Genomic DNA, 23563 nt, shown 5'->3' with positions numbered 1-23563 from the left:
CCAGTGCCCCAGGGAGCCCCAGGGAACATGGCTGGAACCCCTCCTGGTGGACCTTTCATGTCCTTTGGATGCTGGTGCTCCCCAATGCTGATGCTCCCCAAAGTTCCAGAGTGGCCTTTAAGACTGTGTGAAGGCTACTCAAGAACTCGTGTGTTCTCTCCTCAGCCTGGCTCTTAATCCCACCTCTGGGACCCTGGCTCTCCCTCCTTACACCTCAGCTGCCCACCCACCTTACCCCAACTTCTGCCAGTTCCTGAGGATACTCATACCAGTCTCAAGCACGTTGCCCCTCGAGGCTCATTCATGGTGATAGGACCCACCGGTACTGCCCACCCTGCCCTGGCTCAGCCTGAGCCCTGCTCCCGGTGTCCCTGGAGGAACCCTACCTACTGAGGCTCAGTTCCACTGCTGCTGCCTCCATGAAGCCTTCACCGTGACTGCAGGAACTGAATCTCGGGTCTGCCGTTTGCTACCTGTGGGACCTTGGGCAGGACTCTGAGCCTCTCTGAGCCTGTTTGCCAGCTGTGGGCACTGAGATGGTGAATAACTGTCAAACTGAACCCAGGCTCCGCTGGCTCTTGGCATTTGTCCCCTCGTGATGCTTCAGCTCTGTAGGGCCCCTCCTGTGTTGCAGTCTCCCTTCTGTGATCCTGATGGCCCAGGAGAGGGGCAGGGCATGGGTGATACCAGAACCGGCAGAGGCTTACGAATAAGAGTCGGAGCTATGCTTTGCTTCTCAGAGGCCCTGGTACCTGACTTGGCCTTTCTGTGGGAGGGGAGGGCTGGGCAGGGATGGGCTGGCATGTCAGCAGCCCGCGGCCCCAGCAGCGCGATTTAATGCGTGTTCTCTGCAGCACATTAATTTGCCTTGCACCCTGGGAGGTGCCTCTGTGGGGTGGGCTTGGTTTTCCTCGGCAAGCACCGCACCTGCTCAGCCTCCTCTTGTGTCGGCTTCATCCGCAGCGATTTCTAATCTCAGCCTCGCTGTGTGTTTTGGAGGGAGGGGGCGTCATCTGGATGGGCTCTGTTGTTTCTGGGCCCGGATCTCATGACATCCTCCAGGGCTGTTACCTTCTAGGCCAGCAGGCGATGGGCCAAGGCACTGCTTTAGGGTTTGTGGCTGGCCTCGATCCCTTCACAGTAGATCAGAAGCTGATTGGAGGCTTTTCTGGCTGTAACACGCACCTATTGACTATTTCTTAAAATAAATGGGCTGTCAGCCAGATGTGGAAGGAGCCCGAGAACCCAGTAATACATCTTCCTCACTTCTCTACCATTGTCTAAGCTCCTCCAGGTGGGTGACCTGGGAGGGAAACTCTGGGCTCACAAATGAGAATGTTCAGACAGGGGAGGACCTGTCTGAAGTCCCTGTAAGGAAGTGGAAGGGCAGTCTGACATCCAGTCCAGGGCCCTCCTACTCGGTCCTTTAGCCCTGACCTCACCCTTTAGCTGGAGAGGTCCAGTAGGTGCCTCTCACCATCCTTGACTATATTTCAAACCCATCCTAGATTTGGTACTTGGTAGTTAAGAGCACAGGTTGCCTGGTTTCTAATCCTGCCCCCACAGCCTCTTCCTGGACCATTTTCTGCCTGTGCAACCTTGGGCCAGTTACTTAACCTCTCTCAGCTTCAGTAGCCTCCTCTGAATATTGGAGGGAACAACAGTCATAGCTGGGAACACATGTATGGGCTGGGCACCTTTCTAAGGGCCTCACCTATACTAACTCTTTAGTTCTTTTAAACAGTCTTAGAAGGTGGTGTTACCATTAGCCCCATTTTATAGATGAGCAAACTCAAGTGGAATCTTGCCCAAGGTTACAAAAGAACTAATAAGGAGCAGAGCTGGGGTTTGAATCCAGTAGTCTGCTCCCAGAGCCGGTGCACTTAACCTCTAGGTTCATCCTCTCAATGTCAACAACAGCAATAATACTAATTTCTACAATGTAGGATTATTTTGATGATTAAATGAGACAAGGCATAAAACACATAGAAGAGTGCCTGGCAAATAGAGCTCAGCAGAGCTCCAACCATCGTATGTGAATTTACCCACTCGGCGAGTATGCCCAGAGGTGCCCCCTAACTACCACGCCATGCTGCACCCTTTTACAAAGATGTAATGTCCCCTGGCACCCCACTCCAGTACTCTTGCCTGGAAAATCCCATGGACAGAGGAGCCTGGTGGGCTGCAGTCCATGGGGTCGCGAAGAGTCAGACACGACTGAGCGACTTCACTTTCACTTTTCACTCTCATGCATTGGAGAAGGAAATGGCAACCCACTCCAGTATTCTTGCCTGGAGAATCCCAGGGACAGAGGAGCCTGGTGGGCTGCAGTCCATGGGGTCGCGAAGAGTCGGACACGACTGAGTGACTTCACTTTCACTTTTCACTTTCATGCACTGGAGAAGGAAATGGCAACCCACTTTTCACTTTCATGCATTGGGAAAGGAAATGGCAACCACTCCAGTGTCCTTGCCTGGAGAATCCCAGGGACAGAGGAGCCTGGTGGGCTGCTGTCTATGGGGTCGCACAGAGTCGGACACGACTGAAGCGACTTAGCATTAGCATTAGCAATGTCCCCTAGTCTGGAAGGTCGCCTCCAGGGAACTCTATGCTTTCTGTGTTTCTTAACCCATTCCACTTTCTATTTAGGAATCATATAGTTTATGTGTAAACCAATTCTTGAGAAGGAAGACATTCCCAACCATTATGTTGGGGAAGTATCTTCTGCCTTAGCAGCCTGGAGGTGGGCAAACGTGATGAGAATACTGTCAGCCTTGAGTTGGGGGGAGACTGGTAAACTTCCAAGTTTCAGTCCAGCCTTGGGACACCATGGTTCTGACACAGTGGGAGGCAAGATTACATTTTCAATATTCTCCAGCCAGCTTGGGTGGGCGGATACCATAACCAGGAGTGGAAGTGTGGCGGGTTTCCATCAACAATCCAGTCTCCTGGTGGTCTTCTCCATTACCATACACCATACCAGTGTTCTCCAAGGACCCATCCTGAACTGAGATGGACAATTGGGCTTTTCTCCATCTGCTACCTATGATTATATAGGTCCCAAGCCGACTTTCAAAGCACTGGTTTGTAATATGGGCTTCTCAGATAAGAGATGCAGATAATCATGCTGGAGAGACAGAAGTTCACCCTCCTCCAGTGACAGCACCCAGGTTCGTCTCTGAACTTGCATCGCTAAACCTCTCCTGCTGCAGCACCAAAGCCTCTGGAGGTCTATAAGAAGGCGGCTTGCCCTCCACCAGGCACCCCAGACTGTTGAAGTCTGGGCTTCTTATGTCGGATTATATTGTTTTCCTGTCTCCATCCTTGCTGCTCACCTGTCACCTGTCACGTCTCCTAACATCAGTTTGCCTGGCTCCGGAAGTCTCTCTCCCCCTTCTTATTTTGCTGTTTTCAATCTGCTGGCAGCTGGGAAGCCAGACCACTGAGCTCATTGAAACTGTGTGCCAGTGAGGACCTGGCCTGCCAGACCTGGTGCCCCAGGGGCTCTAGGGACAGCCTTTGGGCCCACCTTTTGGCAACTTACAGCCAGATTGTCAGGGCTGAGCTTGTCTGATGGCACGTTTCGGGTAGGTGGGACATCACTGCGAGGCTGAGTGCTGGCTTGGGGGAGGGCTGGTGTGATCATAAGCTGTGGACATGTGCTTGGACAAGGTGCTCCTGGCATCATAATGCTGTCTTTGAAAGCGGGGAGTGCCCACCGTGACAGTTCTGGCCCAGGAGCTGCTGAGGTGTGAGCAGGGGTGGGGTGGGGGTGTGGGGGTTGGGGGGGGGAAGTTATGCATTTCGTGCATCTTAGATTCATTATTACCTCCCCTTCAAGGCTGTCAGTGGGCCCCTTGGGGCACAGACAGTGTCTGGTTCTTAAGAAAACGTTAATTTTAAATCAAAAAGTTAATTTTGAACAAAAAGTAATACATGCATGTGGTTAAATATTCAAACCATACAGAAAAATATAAAATGAAAAATAGTTGTCCTTTCCCCAACCTCAGCCCTCCCATCCATAATCCTCACCGCAAAGTTAACCATGTCTTGTGTATACTTTTGGTAACATTTTTATGTGTCCGTCAGCAGATAGATTTATCTATTTTTTACTGAGTGTAAGTAAGTGCTAGTCACTCAGTCATGTCTGACTCTTTGCGACCCCATGGACTGCAGCCTACCAGGCTCCTCTGTCCATGAGATTTTCCAGGCAAGGTTACTGGAGTGGGTTGCCATTTCCTTCTCCAGGGGATCTTCCCAACCCAGGGATTGAATCCGGGTCTCCTGCACTGCAGGCAGATTCTTTAGTGACTGAGCTACAAGGGAAGCCCTTGGATTGTCTCCATCCCTCCCTTCCCATTAAATGTGAATCTTGGTGTACTTTCCTGTGTATTTTCATAGGTAAAGTCCTAGAAGTAGAATTTCAGGTCAAAAAGAAGGTGTGTTTTATATTTTGCAATTCAACTACTGAAGCAAGTGCAGGGACAGGGGTGGTAAAGGCATAGACTCGCATTAGATGGCCTTGGTTTGCCTCCAAACACCACCATCTTATCTTCAAACTGGGGGTTATCAAAGTTTGTATCTCCCTGAGTGGGAGTGTGACACATTAAGTTTGACACTTAAATGAAATAATGCATACAAACACTTTGAATGGTGCCTGGCACTTGGTAAGAGCTGAATAAGCAATCACTGTTATTGTTGTGGGTATTATTATCATTATTGTCTCCCCCAGGTCCTCTGGTGCTAGAACTCAATACATGAATGAATGATAATACATGAATGAATGAGTGGACAAACGAGTGAGTGAAGACCTAAGCTTGCCCACAGTGGCCCTCATCGTGCTCTTGCTGTAAATAATGGCTTCCATCTGTCCCTGGAGCAGCACCTGTCCTGGCAGGGATGCTCAGAGCCATGAGCATGGCAGAGCCGCTCTGCAGCCTTGCTCATTAGAACCCTGCCTTTGTAAGTTTATTACATTGGATCAACAGTTGCTAGTGGAGGAAGATCATGTCATAAATGTACATGGAAATATTGACTGAGCCCCAGTGTCTGCTCTAAAATGCCAGGCAGATGAAATTCAAACATTCCCTTGCAATTAAAACACAGTCCTTGGAGTCTGAAAGTTCCCAGTGATTCCAGGGCGGTAGACAGAGTCTGTTGGAATGAAAGAAGGGGGAGGGTTGAAGCTGTGAAGTAAACAGAGCCTTATGAATGAATTCTCCGAGTTGTCTTCCTGCTCACAAATCCAGATTAGATCTTTAGCCCCGGCAATGAGAGGAGGGTCAGTCAGAAATTGTCAAAAGTGGGGATTCAGTAATTTGGGGAAAAGAAATTGAGGGTTATTATTTCTCAGTAAATAGCATCACCTAAACTAATGGCTAATAAACCTGTCGTTAGGAGATGGCCAGGTCTGCCTTAATGACTGGATGGGCCCATCTGCAATTAGCCTGTCCACTCTGTGTGGGACACGACTGAAGTGACTTAGGACACATGCTGTGTGCTGCCTCACGGCAGCCTTTCCCCCTCTAGGTTGAATGCTCCCTGTCTGCACTCCCGGCTCAACATCCTTTGCCTGTGGCAGGTCCGAACAAAGGGAGGCTCCAGAGCAGGGAGCAACCCCCATTCAAACTGTCACACGTTTCAAACGCCGGCTGGAACAAAGATACCTGGTGGTGTATGCACACATGTAGGCACACACCAGGGTTTGTGTAGCAGGGTTAATCCCCTTTCCAGGTCCTGGCTGCCGGTTTGCTCCTCTCTCCCTCCCCTAAGGTAGCAATTGTTTACTGTCACCGGCTTTGTTGTTGGTTGAAAACCTTCAATTCATCTCACTCAGGGTTGGTTGACTTTTTCCTGTAACGAGCGAGAAAGTGTAAATTTTTAAAGAATTAAGAACATAACTCATGTACAAATATAGAATGAGCACATGTGAAGATTTTATTCAACTCGTAAATTAATGAGTGAACCTATAAAAAGATAAAAGTGGTTCCAAGAACATTTGAGAACAGGGTTTATATCGTCCATGTAGAAAGGCATTTTTTAAAAATGTTGGAATAAAATTGCTAGATTAGATACAGAATTGGTTAATGTCCTATGGGGCAATAAGCCCAAACCTTTGGCGTTGTCTTTTCTACTTGAGAGAAATCTGCACATTCACGTGTAACGTCCCCATTTCTGGGCTCTAATCAAGCAGTAAAGAATCATCAAACACAGGTACATTCTCTTAGAGGTATGATCCCTGGGTATGACAGTTAACAGTGCCCCATGACGTGAAAAGGCTATGATTCCCACCTTTATGACCTTTTCTTTTAAAGTTTTAATAATGTTTCTTAACATGCAGAAGGGTTTCTCATGGTTCTATGACTCTGAGGAAGAGCTTTCTGAGAAAATGTCATAGAAGTGAGAGTGTCTGCAGTTCTGGTTAAATTATTGAACCAAGACAGAATCGGAAGTGTTAGCTTCAGAGCCCTCCCCCGGGGTCAGCCCTCACTGAGTTTCTGTGTGATTCCAAGTTGTCCTTCAGTGTGAGCCTAGAGGATCAGGGGCTGGATGCCGTTTCTTCCGTTTCTCTGGAAGAAACGGCCACAGAGGGTGTGCCAGGAACAGGGCAGGGGACTGAGATGAGATTGCTAGAAAACAGAGCAAAGGGAAGAACAGTCTGACCTGGGCAGTTCGGGCCAGGGAGGAGAGGGCACCAGGTAATGGAGAGTTAGGAGGGGCTTGGGGACTGACTGGGCTCAAGGGAGGAAGGGTGTCTGGGAAGCCAGCGTGGCTGGGAGGTTGGGGCTGTCACCCATGAAAAAAGATGGCAGGAGGTTCCGACGGCCCCAGGGAGCTGGTTGTGGTCATGCCGCAGGTCTCAGGAGTCACCTCCTGCAGGGCTTTCCCTCCATTCCCTGACCCGTTCTGCCCTGCCTGGTGGCTACCTCTTTGGTAGTTACCTGGACACCCAGGCTGGGCTCTTGTCCTTAAAAGGCCTGGCAGGTGATGAAACTGGTGGAGTGGTGGTATGGGATGGTTCAGATAGAACTCGAGAGCTTCGAGAATGAGAAAGGTTGAAAATTGGCCATGGGGGCAAAACGTGGTCTTTGGATACATTTTCTTTGGCCCTCAGTGTATATTTTACAAACTGGAGTTGAGTCAACATTCACGTAGACAGGAGATTCCCAAATGAAATGAATCCAGAGTTCCAACTTCTGAAAACTAGCCACCACTGAGTAGAAGCTGTTCTCCAAGCCAGGTGCCTAGTCGCCCGTGGGAACATTTGACGAGGTGGCCTTGGCAATAAAGTGCAGGTTGACAGCCCTCATCTCCTGCCGTAAGATCCTTTCCTGAAGACAGGAAAACAAGACTGGTGCTTACCTTCCTTTCACCAGGATTTAATCCAGGGGCTCCAGGGTGCCTGATACTGTGGGCAGGAGTGCTGCGGCGAGGTGGGCATCTCGATAGCAGCTGGCACCAGCCTCCACTTCCATCAACATGGGCTAAAATGAGGCCTCTGAGCTGTAGAATGTTAAAACAGAAAAAAAATCCCCAGAGGCTATCTGTTCCCACTACTTGAGTGTTCTGATAGGAAAACGAAGGCCCAGAGAGGTGGTCGAACTTACCTAAGGTCACACACACACAAGTCACCATTGCCTCTGCCTGGGGTGTTCAGACTTCCTGAGCATTAACAGTCCCTGGTGGATATGATTGCCAGTTTGCAAAGGACTTAGCTTTCTCTGGTCATCTCTGCTATGTTCCTTATAGCTTGGACTTCGTGGTGGAGACTCCCTGCCTCTGGGGAGAACCTCCAACCCAGGGCTGTCTAGGCAGCCAGACCCTTTCTGGCCATGGAGCCCTCACCAGCCTCTTGCTCCCATCTCATTCACAATAACTCATGGCTTCTCAGTGGCTCACTTTCTTCTTTTTCTTGCTCACACTCACATTTGGGCAGATAGAGGGGGAGTTTGGTTGGTGCCCTGTGGTATTCAAAGTGAAGGCTTTGCGTACTGTCAGGGTAATGAATTCTGTAAGGGTTTGAAGTGAGGGGCTGGGAGGATCTCCATGTCATGTGTCTGGGAGTGACAACCCCCAGTGGTTAATTACTGCCACACGATGAGAATGGAGCTGGTAGCAAAATGAGATAAGTTCATTATGAGCTAAATTTGAAGTTAATTGGATTCACATTTCCCCCCATTAGTGTACGTAGAGAGAGCCTACATAGAAATGGGCCATATATGAAAAAGAAAAAGTTGCATCCAAGCAAAAAACAGATAAATGAGGCCTGGTTATCTTGTGGCTTTCACGGTGAAGGGCTTTCTGAGACGTTGGTGAGATGGGAACCAAAGTTCCTTTCAGATGGTAGAACCAATGTCTTTTGATTAATTTTCACCTTGCCAGGTATTTTCTAAGCACCTACTGTGTGCCCTGCAAGTGCAGGGGAGGGAGGGTGGGAGCAGCTCTTGCAATCTGGGGACCCCCAGTTTAGGGATGGGGAAAGAACAAGTGCCCTGTGTCTTGGGGGAGTGTGGGGGATCTGGCGCCAGAATGCCTGGGTGTGGCCGTGCCTCTCCCACTAGCTGTGAGACCCCGGGCAGGTGCCTAACCTCTTGTGTTTTAGTGCCACATCTGTAGAATGGGAATAATATTATTGGACCTATGGAGTGAGGATTAAATGAGTTAATATCTATAAAACACAGTGAACAGTGTTCAGAACTCTGCCTAGTGTTAGAACAGGGCCTAAAATACAGTAAGTGCTGCAAAAATGTTAGCGATCATGATCATCAGCTGTATGACCTTGGGCACATACATCAGCTGCTTGGAGTCTTCATCTCTTCATCTGTAGAATGGGGATGATAACAGCACCCACCTTCTGGGGTTGTTGACTGAGATAAGCCATGTGGAGTACTGGCCCAAAGCCTGGCTCATGGGAACCTTGATCAGATCAGATCAGATCAGTTGCTCAGTCGTGTCCGACTCTTTGCGACCCCATGAATTGCAGCACGCCAGGCCTCCCTGTCCATCACCAACTCCCGGAGTTCAGTGATGCCATCCAGCCATCTCATCCTCTGTCGTCCCCTTCTCCTCTTGCCCCCAATCCCTCCCAGCATCACAGTCTTTTCCAATGAGTCAACTCTTCGCATGAGGTGGCCAAAGTACTGGAGTTTCAGCTTTAGCATCATTCCTTCCAAAGAAATCCCAGGGCTGATCTCCTTCAGAATGGACTGGTTGGATCTCCTTGCAGTCCAAGGGACTCTCAAGTGTCTTCTCCAACACCACAGTTCAAAAGCATCAATTCTTCGGCGCTCAGCCTTCTTCACAGTCCAACTCTCACATCCATACATGACAGGAAAAACCATAGCCTTGACTAGATGGACCTTTGTCGGAAAAGTAATGTCTCTGCTTTTGAATATGCTATCTAGGTTGGTCATAACTTTCCTTTCAAGGAGTAAGCGTCTTTTAATTTCATGGCTGCAGTCACCATCTGTAGTGATTTTGGAGCCCAGAAAAATAAAGTCTGACACTGTTTCCACTGTTTCCCCATCTATTTCCCATGAAGTGATGGGACCGGATGCCATGATCTTCGTTTTCTGAATGTTGAGCTTTAAGCCAACTTTTTCACTCTCCACTTTCACTTTCATCAAGAGGCTTTTGAGTTCCTCTTCACTTTCTGCCATAAGGGTGGTGTCATCTGCATGTCTGAGGTTATTGATATTTCTTCCGGCAATCTAGATTCCAGCTTGTGTTTCTTCCAGTCCAGCGTTTCTCATGATGTACTCTGCATATAAGTTAAATAAGCAGGGTGACAATATTCAGCCTTGACGTACTCCTTTTCCTGTTTGGAACCAGTCTGTTGTTCCATGTCCAGTTATAACTGTTGCTTCCTGACCTGCGCACAGATTTCTCAAGAGGCAGCTCAGGTGGTCTGGAATTCTCATCTCATTCAGAATTTTCCACAGTTTATTGTTATCCACATAGTCAAAGTCTTTGGCATAGTCAATAAAGCAGAAATAGATGTTTTTCTGGAACGCTCTTGCTTTTTCCTTGAAGGAAGCTGTTATTCTATTCGTTGACCAGTCACCCAACAAATAACAGTTTTATGTTGCTGAGTTTTGCCCATTTTTCTATGAGATTTTTGGTCTTTTCCCTTTGATTCTTATGAGATTTTGATTCTTATGAGATTTTAATATATAGGGATAGTAGCCATTTATCTATGGTATGTGCTGCAAATAATTTCCTCCAGTCCACCATTTATCATTTGACTTTGCTTATATTGTTCTGGGCTTCCCTGGTGGCTCAGCGGTAAAGATTCTGCCTGCAGTGCAGGTAGCGGCAGGAGACATGGGTTCAATCCCTGGGTTGGGAAGATCCCCTGGAGGAGGGCGTGGCAACCCACTCCAGTATTCTTGCCTGGGAAATCCCATGGACAGAGGAGCCTGGCGGGCCACGCCCATAGGGTCACAAAGAGTTGGACATGAGTGAAGCAACTTGGCACACACATACTGTTTTTTACCAGGCAAGAGGTTTTTGGTCTATTTTATTAAGTAATTCAATTTATTAATCTTTTCTTTTGTTGTATATTTTTTCCATAAAGACCAATTTATTTGGTTTAAGAAACAGTTTAATATTATGTCCTTCCTACATTTTTGGTGTCAAATGACTTTTTCTTTTTCAAGATGATGGTGATGATAGATGGCAATAATAAAACATAACAGTACTATTGAGATATAATTCACATACCATAAAATTCACCCATATAAGGTATACAATTCAATGGTTTTTAGCACACTCACAAAGTCATGCAACCATCACCACGACCAATTTTAGAACATTGTATCATCCCCCCAGAAAGACCTCATATCCATTAGCAGTTACTCTCTTTCCCCCTATTCCCCACTCCCAGCCTAAGGCAACCAGTAATCTACTTTTTCTCTTTATAGATTTGCCTATTCTGTACATTTTATATTAATAGAATCATACAGTATGTAGTCATTTGTGATGGGCTTCTTTCAAGTTCACCCATGTTGTAGCGTGTATCAGTACTTCATTCCTTTTTATTGCTAAGTATTATGTTGTATGAATATACACCGTTTTCGGTATCCATTCATCAGCTGATGGATATCTGAATTGTTTCTACTCTTTTGGCTATTATGAATAATGTCTTTTTTTTTTTTTAAACCCCTTTGTGCGGCCCGAGGGCGACGGTGGTGGCGGTGCCCCCAGCTCTCGGTTCTCCGCTCCGCGCCCGCCTCGTCCGGCCTGCCGCTCGCGCTCGGCTCCTCCTATGAATAATGTTGATTGAAGCATACATGTACACATTTTGAGTGGACACGTTTTCATTTCTCTTGGGAAATGCTGTAATGCTATGCTTAACTTTTTGAGGAACCTCTAGACTTTCCTAAAGTGGCTGCCCCATTTTATATTCCCACCCACAGTGTATAAGGGTTCCAATTTTCCACATCTTTTCTAACATTGTCAAAACCTATCTTTTTTATTAGAGACATCCTAGTGGGTGTGACGTGGTATTTCATTGTGGTTTTGATTTGCATTTCCCTGATAGGGAATTGGCCATTTTTGTATATCTTTTTCAGACAAATGTGTTTTCAAGTCCTTTGCCCATTTTTACACTGGGTTGTTTGTCTTTTTATTATTGAGCCATAAGTGTTCTTTAATTTTAGCCAATGCCTTTTCCATAGCTTTTGATATAATCATATCAAATATGTTAATTTAAATATGTTAATGTGAATTTTTGACATATTAATGTGAATTCCCAACCAGTTTTAATACTGAAGCAACCTTGCATCCCTGGAATAAAGCTTACTTGGTCATGGTGTACTATTCTTTATCTATATTGCTTCATCAATGAGATAGTAGACTTTTTTTGCCTACATATTAATAAATTGTGAGACCAGCCATTAGTTTTCATTTTTGAGTGACTTTGTTAAATTTTTATATCAGGATTTTGCCACCTTGGCAAAATGAACATTTTCTTAGCTTTATGTATCCTGGATCAGCTTAATAATAGAAGTGTGTGTTCCTTGAAATTTTAAAAGAACTTTCCAAAGACAAAAACAAATGCCCCCAAAACTACATGGACAAGGTACCTTATTTTTTAAAAATAACTTTAAACAACCTTTTCTGATATGATTGGGCTGTTAACATTTTCTACCTCTTCTTAAATTAATTTTGGTAATTCATGTTTTCCTAGAAAATTGTGCCTGTTGACGAGATTTCCACGTTTGGCAGCATAGAGCATCCATGCATGTTTCTATGTTTTTTAAATGTTATCTTTCCCATATCCCTGGCTGTATCTTCTCATTCCTTATCTTGATGTTTGTGCCTTCTTTTTTGAGTCTTATCCTTGGTTTGTCTGTCTCATTGGTCTTTTCAAATAACAACTCTTGGTTGTATTTATTATTTATTATTGTGTGTTTTTATTATTGTGTCTACTCTTCTGGTTCCTAATTCATTATTTTCTGCTTTTCTTTATCGATTCCTTCCTCCTCCTTTCCCTAGGTTCATTTTATTGCTTTTTTATCTAGCTTCTTGAGTTGAGTGCCTTGGCGAGGCACTGCATTTCTGTTTTAGGGATCAGGGTTTAAAGTGTATGTAACAGCAGCAGAAACTGTTGAGGTTCGGATGTGACCGAAAGGACAACCCCTGTTGAAAAAAGGACCAAAGCCCAGGAATTAGGAGAGCTGGACTCCAGTCCCAGCCTTGCCTGAAATGAGGAGAGTGTCGTGGGCAAATCCCTTCCCTTCTCAGGACCCTCTTAGCCATCTGAGGCAGATGGGTGGGGCATGGATCTCCTGGGGCTTGGCTCCAGGACCCCCAGTACAGCAGGTAGCCTCCTACCAGGGTAATGCCTCCATCTTCCAGGAGGCAGATCTGGCCTCCCTCCCCCACTGTGGTCCTTGCTTTCATTCCAACACATATATTACGAAAACTGTGTAGTTGAATTTCTTTCTGCATGATGGAGTAAGGCTGGTGACAGTGTGGCCTAAAGGCAGGGCTCAGCCTACTGTCCCAGCTGAGAAACGGGGGCACAGAAGCCCAGCCAGGCACGTGGGCAAGGCAGTAGAATAGAGTGACTAAACCCATGGTCTTTGCCACTGGATTGCTTGGCTTCAAATCCTTACTGTGCAACCTTGGACAAATTACTTGACCTTTCTGTTTCATTATCCTATAAAGTGGGGAATGTATCAGTACCTTACCTCATAGTGTTGTTGAGGGTTAAATGAGTTAATGATTTAAAAGACTGGAAACAGAGCCTGGTGTTTACAATTCCTACATAAGCCTTTGTGGTGTGTTGTCACCAGGAGTGTGAGCCTGGGCCCAGGGCTGGGGGGGTGCTCCACCTGGAGCACTTTCTGGTAGGGAAGCTGACCTGTTAGAACAGCCCCAGCCTGGGCTGTCTCTACACATCTCAGAGTCTGACAGCAGGGCCATCCCTTTCTTTTAGGGGCAACTACCAATTCCTCCCCCAAGGGTGGGGTCTCATCCTCAGAGCTCAACAGGTAACCACTGAACAGTCCCATCTTCCGTGGTCTGGATTGTTGCTCTTACACATGAGCACCTTAGTACATACGTGTGATTATCAATGTTTGGAGAGCTATAGGCCCACTCTTTACCTGAGCGCCGAACCTCAGGGTCCTTTCAGAGTTCTACTGCTTTGGGGTTTTCTTCCACTTGGCCTGGAACCCAGACCATTCGCATTTATTCACGGAGACCTACTAGGTGCCGAGCCCTGTGGTGGAGGTAGGTTTTCTGGGTGTTGAATGAGGTGTCACCCCTGCCCTTAGGAGCTGGCAGCCTGCGATGAGGGGAACACGTGCATGCTGGACGTCTGCTCCCAACGGCCGAGGCCTCAACCTCTATGTCCCAGAACAGTGTCTGGTGTCAGGAGGTGCTTCCTGCACCATTACTGAATGAATGATAAGATCTTGGTCCAAAGAGAAAAAAGTCAGTAAGGACCAGACTTGGGTCTGAGGCAGGCAGAGCCCTGCCCACTGTGGGTGGCTGGGAGATGGCTGAGCTGGTCTTGGAAGATGGTGTTGCTGGGCCATGTGCAGAAGGCCCAGCAGAAGCAACGGTGTGTTAACGGAGAAGTTCCAAGCCCTTCTTGGGGAACAGAGAGCAAGGGATGTGGTCAGAGCTCTGGTTTCCTAGGGATCCAACCGAGCCATCCTTGCTTCCTGCTGGTGGAGCCTGGCTGGAGGGGTGGGCGAGTACGTGTGTGTGTGTGTGTGTGCACACACATGCACACTGGCATCAAGCATCCAGACATGACAACTGTGCAGATGTTGGGGGAACTGTGGACAGGAGCAGCTGGCCGTGGGGATGCTCACCCTGTGATTTGTTGCTTTGACTCCTCAGGCCGCGACTTGGCGAGCACGACCCTCCCTGGGTACCCTCCGCACGTGCCCCCCACCGGACAGGGCAGCTACTCGGCGCCGACGCTGACGGGGATGGTACCTGGTGAGTCTGCTCTGTCTGCGTCTTTGCAGCAGGAGGCATTTGGGGTTCATGGGGGGCATCCCTCCCGACATGGTCCCAGTGACCTCTCTGCTTCTGAGGAGTGAACCTGAAAAAATTAGGCTGAGCTCTGCCTTCTTGGCCTCTTTGTCAACCAGCGGCAGCACCTGGGAGGATGTCAGAGTCAGGGGGTCCTTGACTGTCCCTCAGACGCCCCTCTCTGGCTACACAGGGAGCCTGAATGCAGAGGGGCGTGGGACCTGGCTGAAGGTCGGAGAGGGGCCGTGTGCGTGCTAAGTCGCTTCAGTCGTGTCGGACGCTTCGAGACTGCCTGGATGGTAGCCCGCTATGCTCCTCTGTCCATGGCATTCTCCAGGCGAGAATACTGGAGTGGGTTGCCATGCAAGAGGAGCTGGAGAGTCGTAAGCTGCCCAGAAAGTAGGAGGCAAAGCCACAATAGAAGCCCTGACTCAGCATGAACCACCCTGAGGCCCAGGCAGGAGGGCCCCTGCCCAAACAGCCCTAAACCCCTTCCGGCTTCTTGCCAGCCCACATCACCGACATGCACACCCTGGGGTCCAGGGTTGATTCTTTGTGGGCAATGTGAACAAAGTGTGGACGTGAAGCCTGGGTGTCCACACCTGCATTCAAGGCTGGTGAAGACAAGCAGGCCGGGCGTGGGGAAGGAAGCCGGGCAGATCAGGGCTCAGGTGGGCCTTCCCCATGCAGTCAGGGCCGGGCACAGGCTCTGAGGAGACCCAGAATTCTAAATTCGCTCCTGGCCTTCCAGGTTATTACGGAGACTATTTAACAAGGTAGGAGGACAGAGCATATTTCATTTAACGGTTTGTTAGCTTGATTTATGACTTTTAAATATGAGACATATGGGAAATGGCCTCCGTGTGTACTCTTGCCTTGGGCCTTGCCAACACTGGGGAGGCCTGCCAGATCCATGCCTGCAAAGGCTTTGCCTTTTCTGCCTCCAGGAGGGGTCATGGCAGAGCCACCTTGTTCAGGGCAAGAGAGGGAGGCGGCGGGACACACACCCTCCTGCCTGTCTCCACCCCCACTGTATCCCAGCCTTTAGCAAGTTAGGATTGTCCAGTAACTTCGTGGCTGTGGGTCACTTTGTCAAGTGCAAAGTGCTTGCCTAGGAGCCTTTGGTGTTACAGCCTGTGAGGTGGGCAGGGTCCCCAGGGTCAGAAGGAGGCTAGTGAGACTCAGAAAAGTTAGGGAACTGCCCACAGCTGCAGAGCTTGGAGGTGGGAGGTCTTGAATCCAGGTCTTCTGCCTCCAGTTCAGCACTCCTGCCCTCTGCCACCCTGTGCACCCTCAGTCTGTCGATGCATGCTTCACAGTGATGGCAGAGGGGGAGGTGGCAGCCCCAGGTCCAGTCCTGAGGGCATGTGGGTGGGCGAAGCAGGGCCACTACGGTGGCCCTGCCAGTCCCTGCTGCCAACTCCAAAGAGGCCGAGTTCAGAGCAGCGGCTGAACTTGCCCAAGTTTATCCAGACAGAGGTGCCTTCCAGCCCCTGGGATTCCTCCAATCCTAATTACCAGGCTCGGATACAAACGGCCGGGGGTTTTAGCAGAGCCCCCAGCAGGTACCATTAATGGTGGCAGCAGGAGCCACAGGGCTGCACAAGAGCGCAGCCTAACGAAGCCTACCAGCAGCCACTGGACAGGGGCGGCCACGGAGCCTGCCAGGACTCTGCAGAGAGGGAGGGCACATGGAGAGGGGGAAGGAAGACATGCGTTTTGGGCAGGGAAGCCCCACGTCTCTCTCTGCAGCCTCCCTCCCTCCCTTCTGTTTTCCTTCTCTTCCTGCTTTCTCTTCTCACGCAGCCCCAGCACTCATTCAGCACCAGACCTGGTTTTACGGCTGCGACTCCACGCTTAACAAGCAGGTCCTTAGCTCCTGTTCCCCATTGTCCACAGCAGCATCACATCTCTGGGACTCTGTCTCCAACAGGATTTCCAGATGCATTCTTGGATGGTTTCATGGGGGCAGTGCTGGCCCACACTCGTGGTCTTTGCTGGAACTGCCCAGATCTAGCCCACCTTTTAGCACAGCGGGTCCTCTGCCTTACTCGTCTTCCGCACCCCTCATAGCCCATAACACAGAATAGGTCCTTTTATGTGAGTGTCTGGCTAAAGGCAGGAGGGAGGGAAAATTAATACTGCGTATGAGTTTCTTATGGCTGCTATAACAAGTTAGCACAAACTTGGTGACTTAAGACAGTGGGAAAATTTCTCTCACAGTCCTGGAGCCCAGAAGGCTGAAGTCAATATCACTATATGAAACAGTCCTCCCTTCCAACCTGGAAGTGAATCCCAAGGGAAACTGAAATCTTCTGAGCTGTTTTTCCTACCTAGATTCTGGGAAGGGCTTACCTGGTGGCTCAAATAGTAAAGAATCCACCTGTAATGTGGGAGACCTGGGCTTGATCTCTGGGTTGGGACGATCCCCTAGAGGAGGGCATGGCAACCCACTCCAGTATTCTTGCCTGGAGAATCCCCATGGATAGAGGAGCCTGGCGGGCTACAGTCCGTGGGGTTGCAGAGTCAGACACGACTAAGTGACTTAGCACAGCACAGCACAAGTTCTGGGAAACATTTGACTGCCATCTCTTCCATTATAAGAGAGACTTCCATAGGTGAAGTTTTCTTTTAGAATACATTGAAAAGGGATTATGTCCGGGGTACACTTGGGCAGTTGAATTTTGGGGTCTGGAAAAATAGTATGTTTTTCCATACGAACCATGGTCTTGGTGGCTTAGACTCCTGTTTATTTCGAATTTGGTTCTGCTGTTGGGGTTGTCCATCCTCTCTGATTTCAGGATGTGTTCACATATGCAGATCAGGGCTACTTGGTCTGCTCGAGCATTTGTAGATTCAGTTCCTGTGGCTCTGCCGACCCCACACAGCCCTTGTCTAATTAGTTATGTTGAACAAAGCAAACACGGCACATCACATCAGCTCAGCATGGAAACAGTTTTCAGATTTTATTTTCATCAAGTTCCAGCAAATGCCAAAAGTTTTGCACCAAAGATTCCATGGTATCTTGAGTAGTGTAACTAGTTGATTCCCGCCTGAAGGTATTTGCACAACCTAACGGATATTGACATGGCATTTGAAAAACTCTTAAAAATTCTAGGCTGAGGGAAAGATGGGGGCGTTCACTGCCCTTTGGCTTCAGTGAATCTAAGAAGCAAGGTAACTAACTGTCTTTGAGATGAACTCACCTTGCCCCCACACCCCTTACTGGACTCCTCTTTGGGGGTTTCAGGCCAGAGTGCCAGGAAATCCTGACCATGTTGTGTTTACCTCCCCTGGGCTGCAGCAGACAAGCAGCTGTTTGACGAAGGCCCTAGAAGGAGCCTGGTGGGCTCTCTGTCCTGGAAGGTCTGCTCACTGTAGATGAGTGTGCATCACCTCTAGATGCCATTCATTGAAATCGCTCAACTGATGGCTTTCTTGAAGAAGTGGGAGGTGATGATGAGGTTGGAGTGGACCCCTGAGGCCGATGAGGTGGTGTGGGCAGGCACCGAGTCCTGGACTCCAGTGGGAGGGATGGAGGCACCTACTTCCCCTCACAGGGGCGATTCCTCTGCTTAGCGCACTCAGCCCGCTCTAGTACTCCCACTGCCACTGGCCCAGACTGCCTGGCTCCCTCTCACTCCCGCGTTTTCACCTAAGGCTTCACCAAACATGTGTTAGTTTCCTCTTGCTGCTATGACAAGTCACTGCAAATTAGCGACTGACTTAAAGCAACAGTAATTTCTCATTTTATGGTTCTGGAGGTTGGGAATCCAAACTGGGTCTCCCTAGGCTGAAGTCTAGGTGTCAGCGGAGCTGGGTGCCTTCTGGAGGTCACCCAGGGAGAATCGTCTCCTGCCTTCCTCAGCTTGTAAATGCTCCACATCCCTGGCCTGAGTCTTTATCGTGCCGCCATCTTCCAGGTTCAGAGAAGGCGATGGCACCCCACTCCAGTACTCTTGCCTGGAAAATCCCATGGACGGGGGAGCCTGGTAGGCTGCAGTCCATGCGGTCGCTAAGAGTCGGACACGACTGAGTGACTTCACTTTCACTTTCACTTTTCACTTTCATGCATTGGAGGAGGAAATGGCAACCCACTCCAGTGTTCTTGCCTGGAGAATCCCAGGGGCGGGGGAGCCTGGTGGGCTGCCGTCTATGGGGTCGCACAGAGTCAGACACGACTGAAGCGACTTAGCAGCAGCAGCAACATCTTCCAGGTTTGCTCTCTCCTGCTCCCTCTTCCTCTTAGAAAGACCCTTGTGGTTTTAATGGACTCACCTGCTTAATCCAGGATAATCTCCTTATCTTCAGGTCAGCTAATTAGCAACCTTCATTCCCCTTTGCCATACAACCCGAGTGGTCATGAGTTCCAGGGATTAGGGTGCAGATATCTTTGTGGAGGGAAGTGTTATTCGGGGGGGGAAGTGTTATTCTGCCCACCACACCATCTAAATCAAGACCCCCATCACACCCTTCTCAAGGCATTCTGTTCTTTTCATTCATTATTTAAGCACATTGGGAGGGATTTAATTTAATTAGTTTATTCCTTCCTTGTCCAGTTCTCCCCAGGTCTGTACAGTACTCGAGGGTTATACAGCACACAAGTCTCGGTCTATCTTGTTCATCTCTGTGTCCCTGCTTCCTGGCAGAGTGCCTGGCTCATAGTAGCACTCAGGCAATGCTGCTGCTAAGTCGCTTCAGTCGTGTCCAATTCTGTGCGACCCCATAGACGGCAGCCTACCAGGCTCCCCCGCCCCTGGGATTCTCCAGGCAAGAACACTGGAGTGGGTTGCCATTTCCTTCTCCAATGCATGAAAGTGAAACGTGAAAGTGAAGTCGCTCAGTCGTGTCCGACTCTTCGAGACCCCATGGACTGCAGCCTACCAGGCTCCTCCGCCCATGGGATTTTCCAGGCAAGAGTACTGGAGTGGGGTGCCATTGTCTTCTCCCCAGGCAATAGTAGCTGCCATACAAAAGGCGGTGGGGATGGGGGTGGGGGTGGGGGTGGTTGGGGCTAGGCTGCCTGGGAGAGCTCAGCTCAGTACTGCAACAGTGCAGCCACGGAGGCTGAGCTGCCCTGAGGGCCTGCAGTGGCAGCCACGTGGTGAAGCAAGGATGCTGGTGGTTGAGAGCATGGGCCTGGAGCCAGGCTGCCTGGTTTTGCATCACCCTCCTGCTTCTCACCAGCTGTGTGACTTGGAGCAAGTTATATAACTTCTCTGGATCCTTGTTTCCTCCTCATCTATAAAATGGGGATGATGATAATAAGAATGAGGATTAAATGATGTACAGTTGGCCCTCTGGATCTATGGCTTCAGCATCCATGGATTCAACCAACCATGGATAGAAAATAGTCAGAAAATAGTCCAGAAAATTGCAAAAAGCAAAACTTGAATGTTAGCAACTGTTTACATAGCACTTGCATTGGATTAGGTATTGCAATTTATCAAGAGATGATTTAAAAGTATACAGGAGGTTCATGTAGGTTGTATGCAAATATTATATCATATTATATAAGGAACTTGAACATCAGTGGATTGTGATGTCCACGGGAGTCCTGGTCCCTAACCCTGGCAGATACCTAGGGATGACTGTCATATATGTAAAAACTCTTAGAATTTTTCCTGGCACATATTAAGTGCAATGTAAGTGTTATTTATTATTATAATTATTATTTACAATTGCTGTTGCTTATACTGGGGTATGAGCTGGGTGTGGTGGTGAGGAGAGAAGCCTAGCAGGCATGCCTAAAGCTGGCCTTGCCCAGCTGGCATCAAGTCAAGAGCTCTCCAGCAGAGCCCACGTCCCTTGGAGCCCATGGATCAATGGGAGATCCAAGTTAGAAAAGAATCCAGTCACAAGCAAAAGTGCTGCTAAGCAGGAGCAGGGTAGACTCTGAATGCCTGGAAAAAATGGAGAGACACCTGGGGTTGGTCCAAATGAGAAAGATGTCCTGGTAAAGAGGGCCAGAAGCTGGGCTGTAAGCAGAATATCCTTGGCCGTCTGAAGAGGAGTGGGGCAGGGGGTTGAGAGTGGGTCCAGCTCAGCGACTGGAGTGGGTTCATATCGGGTGGAGTATGGCCCAGCCAGCCCAGCTGGGTAAGTGGAGTTGACAGGAAGAGAAGCTGGTTAAGGAAGAGGCCAGTGGGCAACAAGGTTAGGATTTGAACTTGTCAGCTTTTGGAACTCTGCACAGCTACATAGGCATGGCCGAGATCTGTGGATGGGAGTCAGAGGGACACCTTTGTCGGCCTTGTGTAGAGACCTTTCCCCCAAACCAGAACTGAAAGCATGAGAATGGGCAGGCTTGGAGGGGCCGGCAGAAGCCAGGGAGGACTTGGTGGAGAGGCTAGAGCATCTTGTGAGATTGGATCAGTGCTCCCTTCTCAAGCGCCTCCCTGGCCCAAGCATCAGCATGTTTGCTTAGGGAATGAATAGCCTTTGTTCTTAGCTCTTATGACCTCTTCACCAGAGCTCCTGTGGGTCCTGTGGCCTGGGCACTTTCTAAGCTCCCTCCTTACCTTTCCAAGGCAGTCCTGGAACTCCACGCACACCTGTTGCTTGTCCCTGACTCTTTGCTGCCCTCTAGTGGCCTCCAGTCACTCTGCCACACCAGGAACATAGACCCTGGGGAACAGCAGACACAGCCAGGATGAAATGGCAGGTAGCCCTTCATTTGTCCTTTCATTCATTCTCAGATATTTCCTGGGAAACACCGGGTGCTGGCTCTGGGCTAGGTGTGATGTTACAGACACAACCCCTGCCCTCAGGGAGCTCACAGTCTAGTTGGTGAGTTGTTGTTTAGTTGCTAAATTGTGTCCAGCTCTTTTGTGACTCCGTGGACCATAGCCTGCCAGGCTTCTCTGTCCATGGCATTTCCCAGGCAAGAATACTAGAGTGGGTTACCAATTCCTTCTCCAAGGGATCTTCCTGACCCAGGGATAGAACCTGCATCTCCTGCATTGGCAGGCGATTCTTTACCACTGAGCCACCAGGGAAGCAAAATATAAGAAGCGACTTTACTTCTGGCAGCCTGATGAAGTTGTGAGATGTTGTTGTTGTTTAGTTGCTAAGTTGTATCCAGCTCTTTGCAACCCCATGGGCTGCAGCCCAACAGGCTCACTGATCATTCCCGCAAGCTATGTTTAGAGCTAAAATCTAGGAATGTGCTGAGGAAATGCAGGAGAGAGGCTGCTAGGTCTGCTGGGGGCGCTGGGGCAGGTGGGAGAAATCAGGGAAGGCTTCCTGGAGAAGGTCATCTGAGCTTCACCTTGAAGGGTAGTTTGCCAGTCTGAGAAGTTGGAGGGGCATTGCTGCATAAGGGACTATGTGTAAGAAGAGCCAGAGCCTCAATTCCTAGAAATCTCTGGGACGTGAAGAGCTGCAAACAGCAGCCTTGACAGATGGCAGGCTTGTCCCAGGCAGATCTGAATGTGAGTTGGAGGGGAGGCTCCTGTGCCTTCAAGGCATGGAGAATGAGGGGTCTGGAGTGGCCTGATCTGAGCAGTGCCTGTGACTAAAGCCCCATGTGAACCCTGCGTAGAAGTAATGCTGGGACTGGGGAGAAACTCCATGTGGGTTTGTGAGTGCTTTGCCACATTGGGGAAGAACAGAGTTGCAGAAGCAAAGGCTCAGAGATGAAAAGCATGCTGGTGCACGAAGGTCCAACTGGAATCCAGGAGGCCTGGGTTTTGATTCTAGCTGTCAGACCCTCACGGTGTGACCTTAGAATGCGGCCTCCGGATTTTCTACTCTCTCAAAGCAGGAGGTAGGGGGCAAGGAGATTGAATTAGATGCTCCATAGGGGGCTTTCTGGTCCTGCCACACAAGGGCTTCTAAATCTGCTGATATCACCCCTCTGCTGAACTGGAGGGCTCCTGAGCCAGCCACCACTGTTCCACGTGGGCAGCAATTTCCCTTCAGGTCTGGGGCTGGGACATGCTAAGGCAATGGCCTTAGGCTTTCACGTGTAATCAGGTAAATCACTTCCAAGGGGTGGAGTTGAAGGAGAAGGGAGCCTCGAGCTGTGCTAATCCCTTATGGCTGTCACTGTGTCCTCTAACCCTGCTGTGACAGGCGAGGATGGCCCTCAGGGGCTCCACACCTGGAATGAGTGCTTCGCTGGGGGCAGGAAGAGTGAATATCAAGGTTCTGAGACACGCTTTACTTGTGTACATATCAGAATCCTTCCAAAATCCAGACTGAGTCGACCAGGGCCATCTTCATTTCTTCCTTTGATCCACTGGCATCTACAGCCCCTGTCTCCAAAACTTCATCAGCTATTGGCCCTCAGCTGGATGGGCCGCCACCGCTAAGCCTGTGGGTCACTCCATCCAGGACTCTTCTCCCCAGAGAACTTTTGGCAATGCCCAGAGCTTCTGGGGGGCAGGGAGAGCAGTGGGGCTCTGCCCTCTCAAAGGAAAATGCTTTTGAGTGAAGCCAAACTGCCTCTGCCGCTAAGTTAATTTCAGCAACAAACCTCGCCCCCAGCCGCATGGTGCTTCAGTCTATAAGAGAGCCACACCTGTCACCCCCAGTGGCAATTTGAAGGCACCTTTGAGGTTGGAATGTTTATCCCCATTTCAGAGGTAAGCGAGCTGAGCTCAGAGAGGTGCCGTGGCCAGCCAGGCTGCACAGCCAGTCACGGGGAGCAGCTGGGCCTGACGCCTGGAATTCTGGTCCCGACTTCACCCAGCCCCTAGTGCCCGTGGAAAGTGGGCCCGGGGAAAGGCTTTGGTTTCCTTGGTGTTCCCTTAGGGGTGTGGATGGCCTTCCTGACCCAGAGGTCTTTTACGGGCCTGAAGAAGGCTTTCCCAAGCGGGGACACCAGGCAACCACACTTCAGACTCTGGTACATTTCCTTCTACTCCTATCTTCACCTGCCCACATGCCGCCCATGCTCCTGGGCCCCAGTCGGGTGCGCTCTCTAAGAGGATGCCTACACCCCACCTGCTCCAGGGGCACATCTCTCCCCTGAGCACTGCCAGGGCACTGCCCAGCTTCTGCCTCGCCCACGGCTGGAGTGACTGGGCTCACCCAGCTCCTGGATGCTCCACTGGAATCCTCC

General features: G+C 49.5%; 1 protein-coding gene across 4 annotated transcripts in view; it reads left to right on the top strand.

The window, feature by feature from the left end:
* The window catches only part of PAX5 (paired box 5), a 188752-nt gene that overhangs the window by 130209 nt on the left and 34980 nt on the right, over window positions 1-23563 (top strand). For all 4 annotated transcript variants that reach the window (XM_070794766.1, XM_070794765.1, XM_070794767.1 and 1 more), the window contains one exon: window positions 14359-14460. In XM_070794766.1, the coding sequence (XP_070650867.1) occupies window positions 14359-14460 (102 nt within the window). The remainder of the gene's footprint in view (window positions 1-14358; window positions 14461-23563) is intronic.

The sequence above is a fragment of the Bos indicus genome, chromosome 8 (assembly GCF_029378745.1).
Source record: "Bos indicus isolate NIAB-ARS_2022 breed Sahiwal x Tharparkar chromosome 8, NIAB-ARS_B.indTharparkar_mat_pri_1.0, whole genome shotgun sequence".
NCBI lineage: Eukaryota > Metazoa > Chordata > Mammalia > Artiodactyla > Bovidae > Bos > Bos indicus.
Note: the sequence above shows the minus strand (reverse complement) of the source record. Positions and strands in the feature narration are given on the sequence as shown.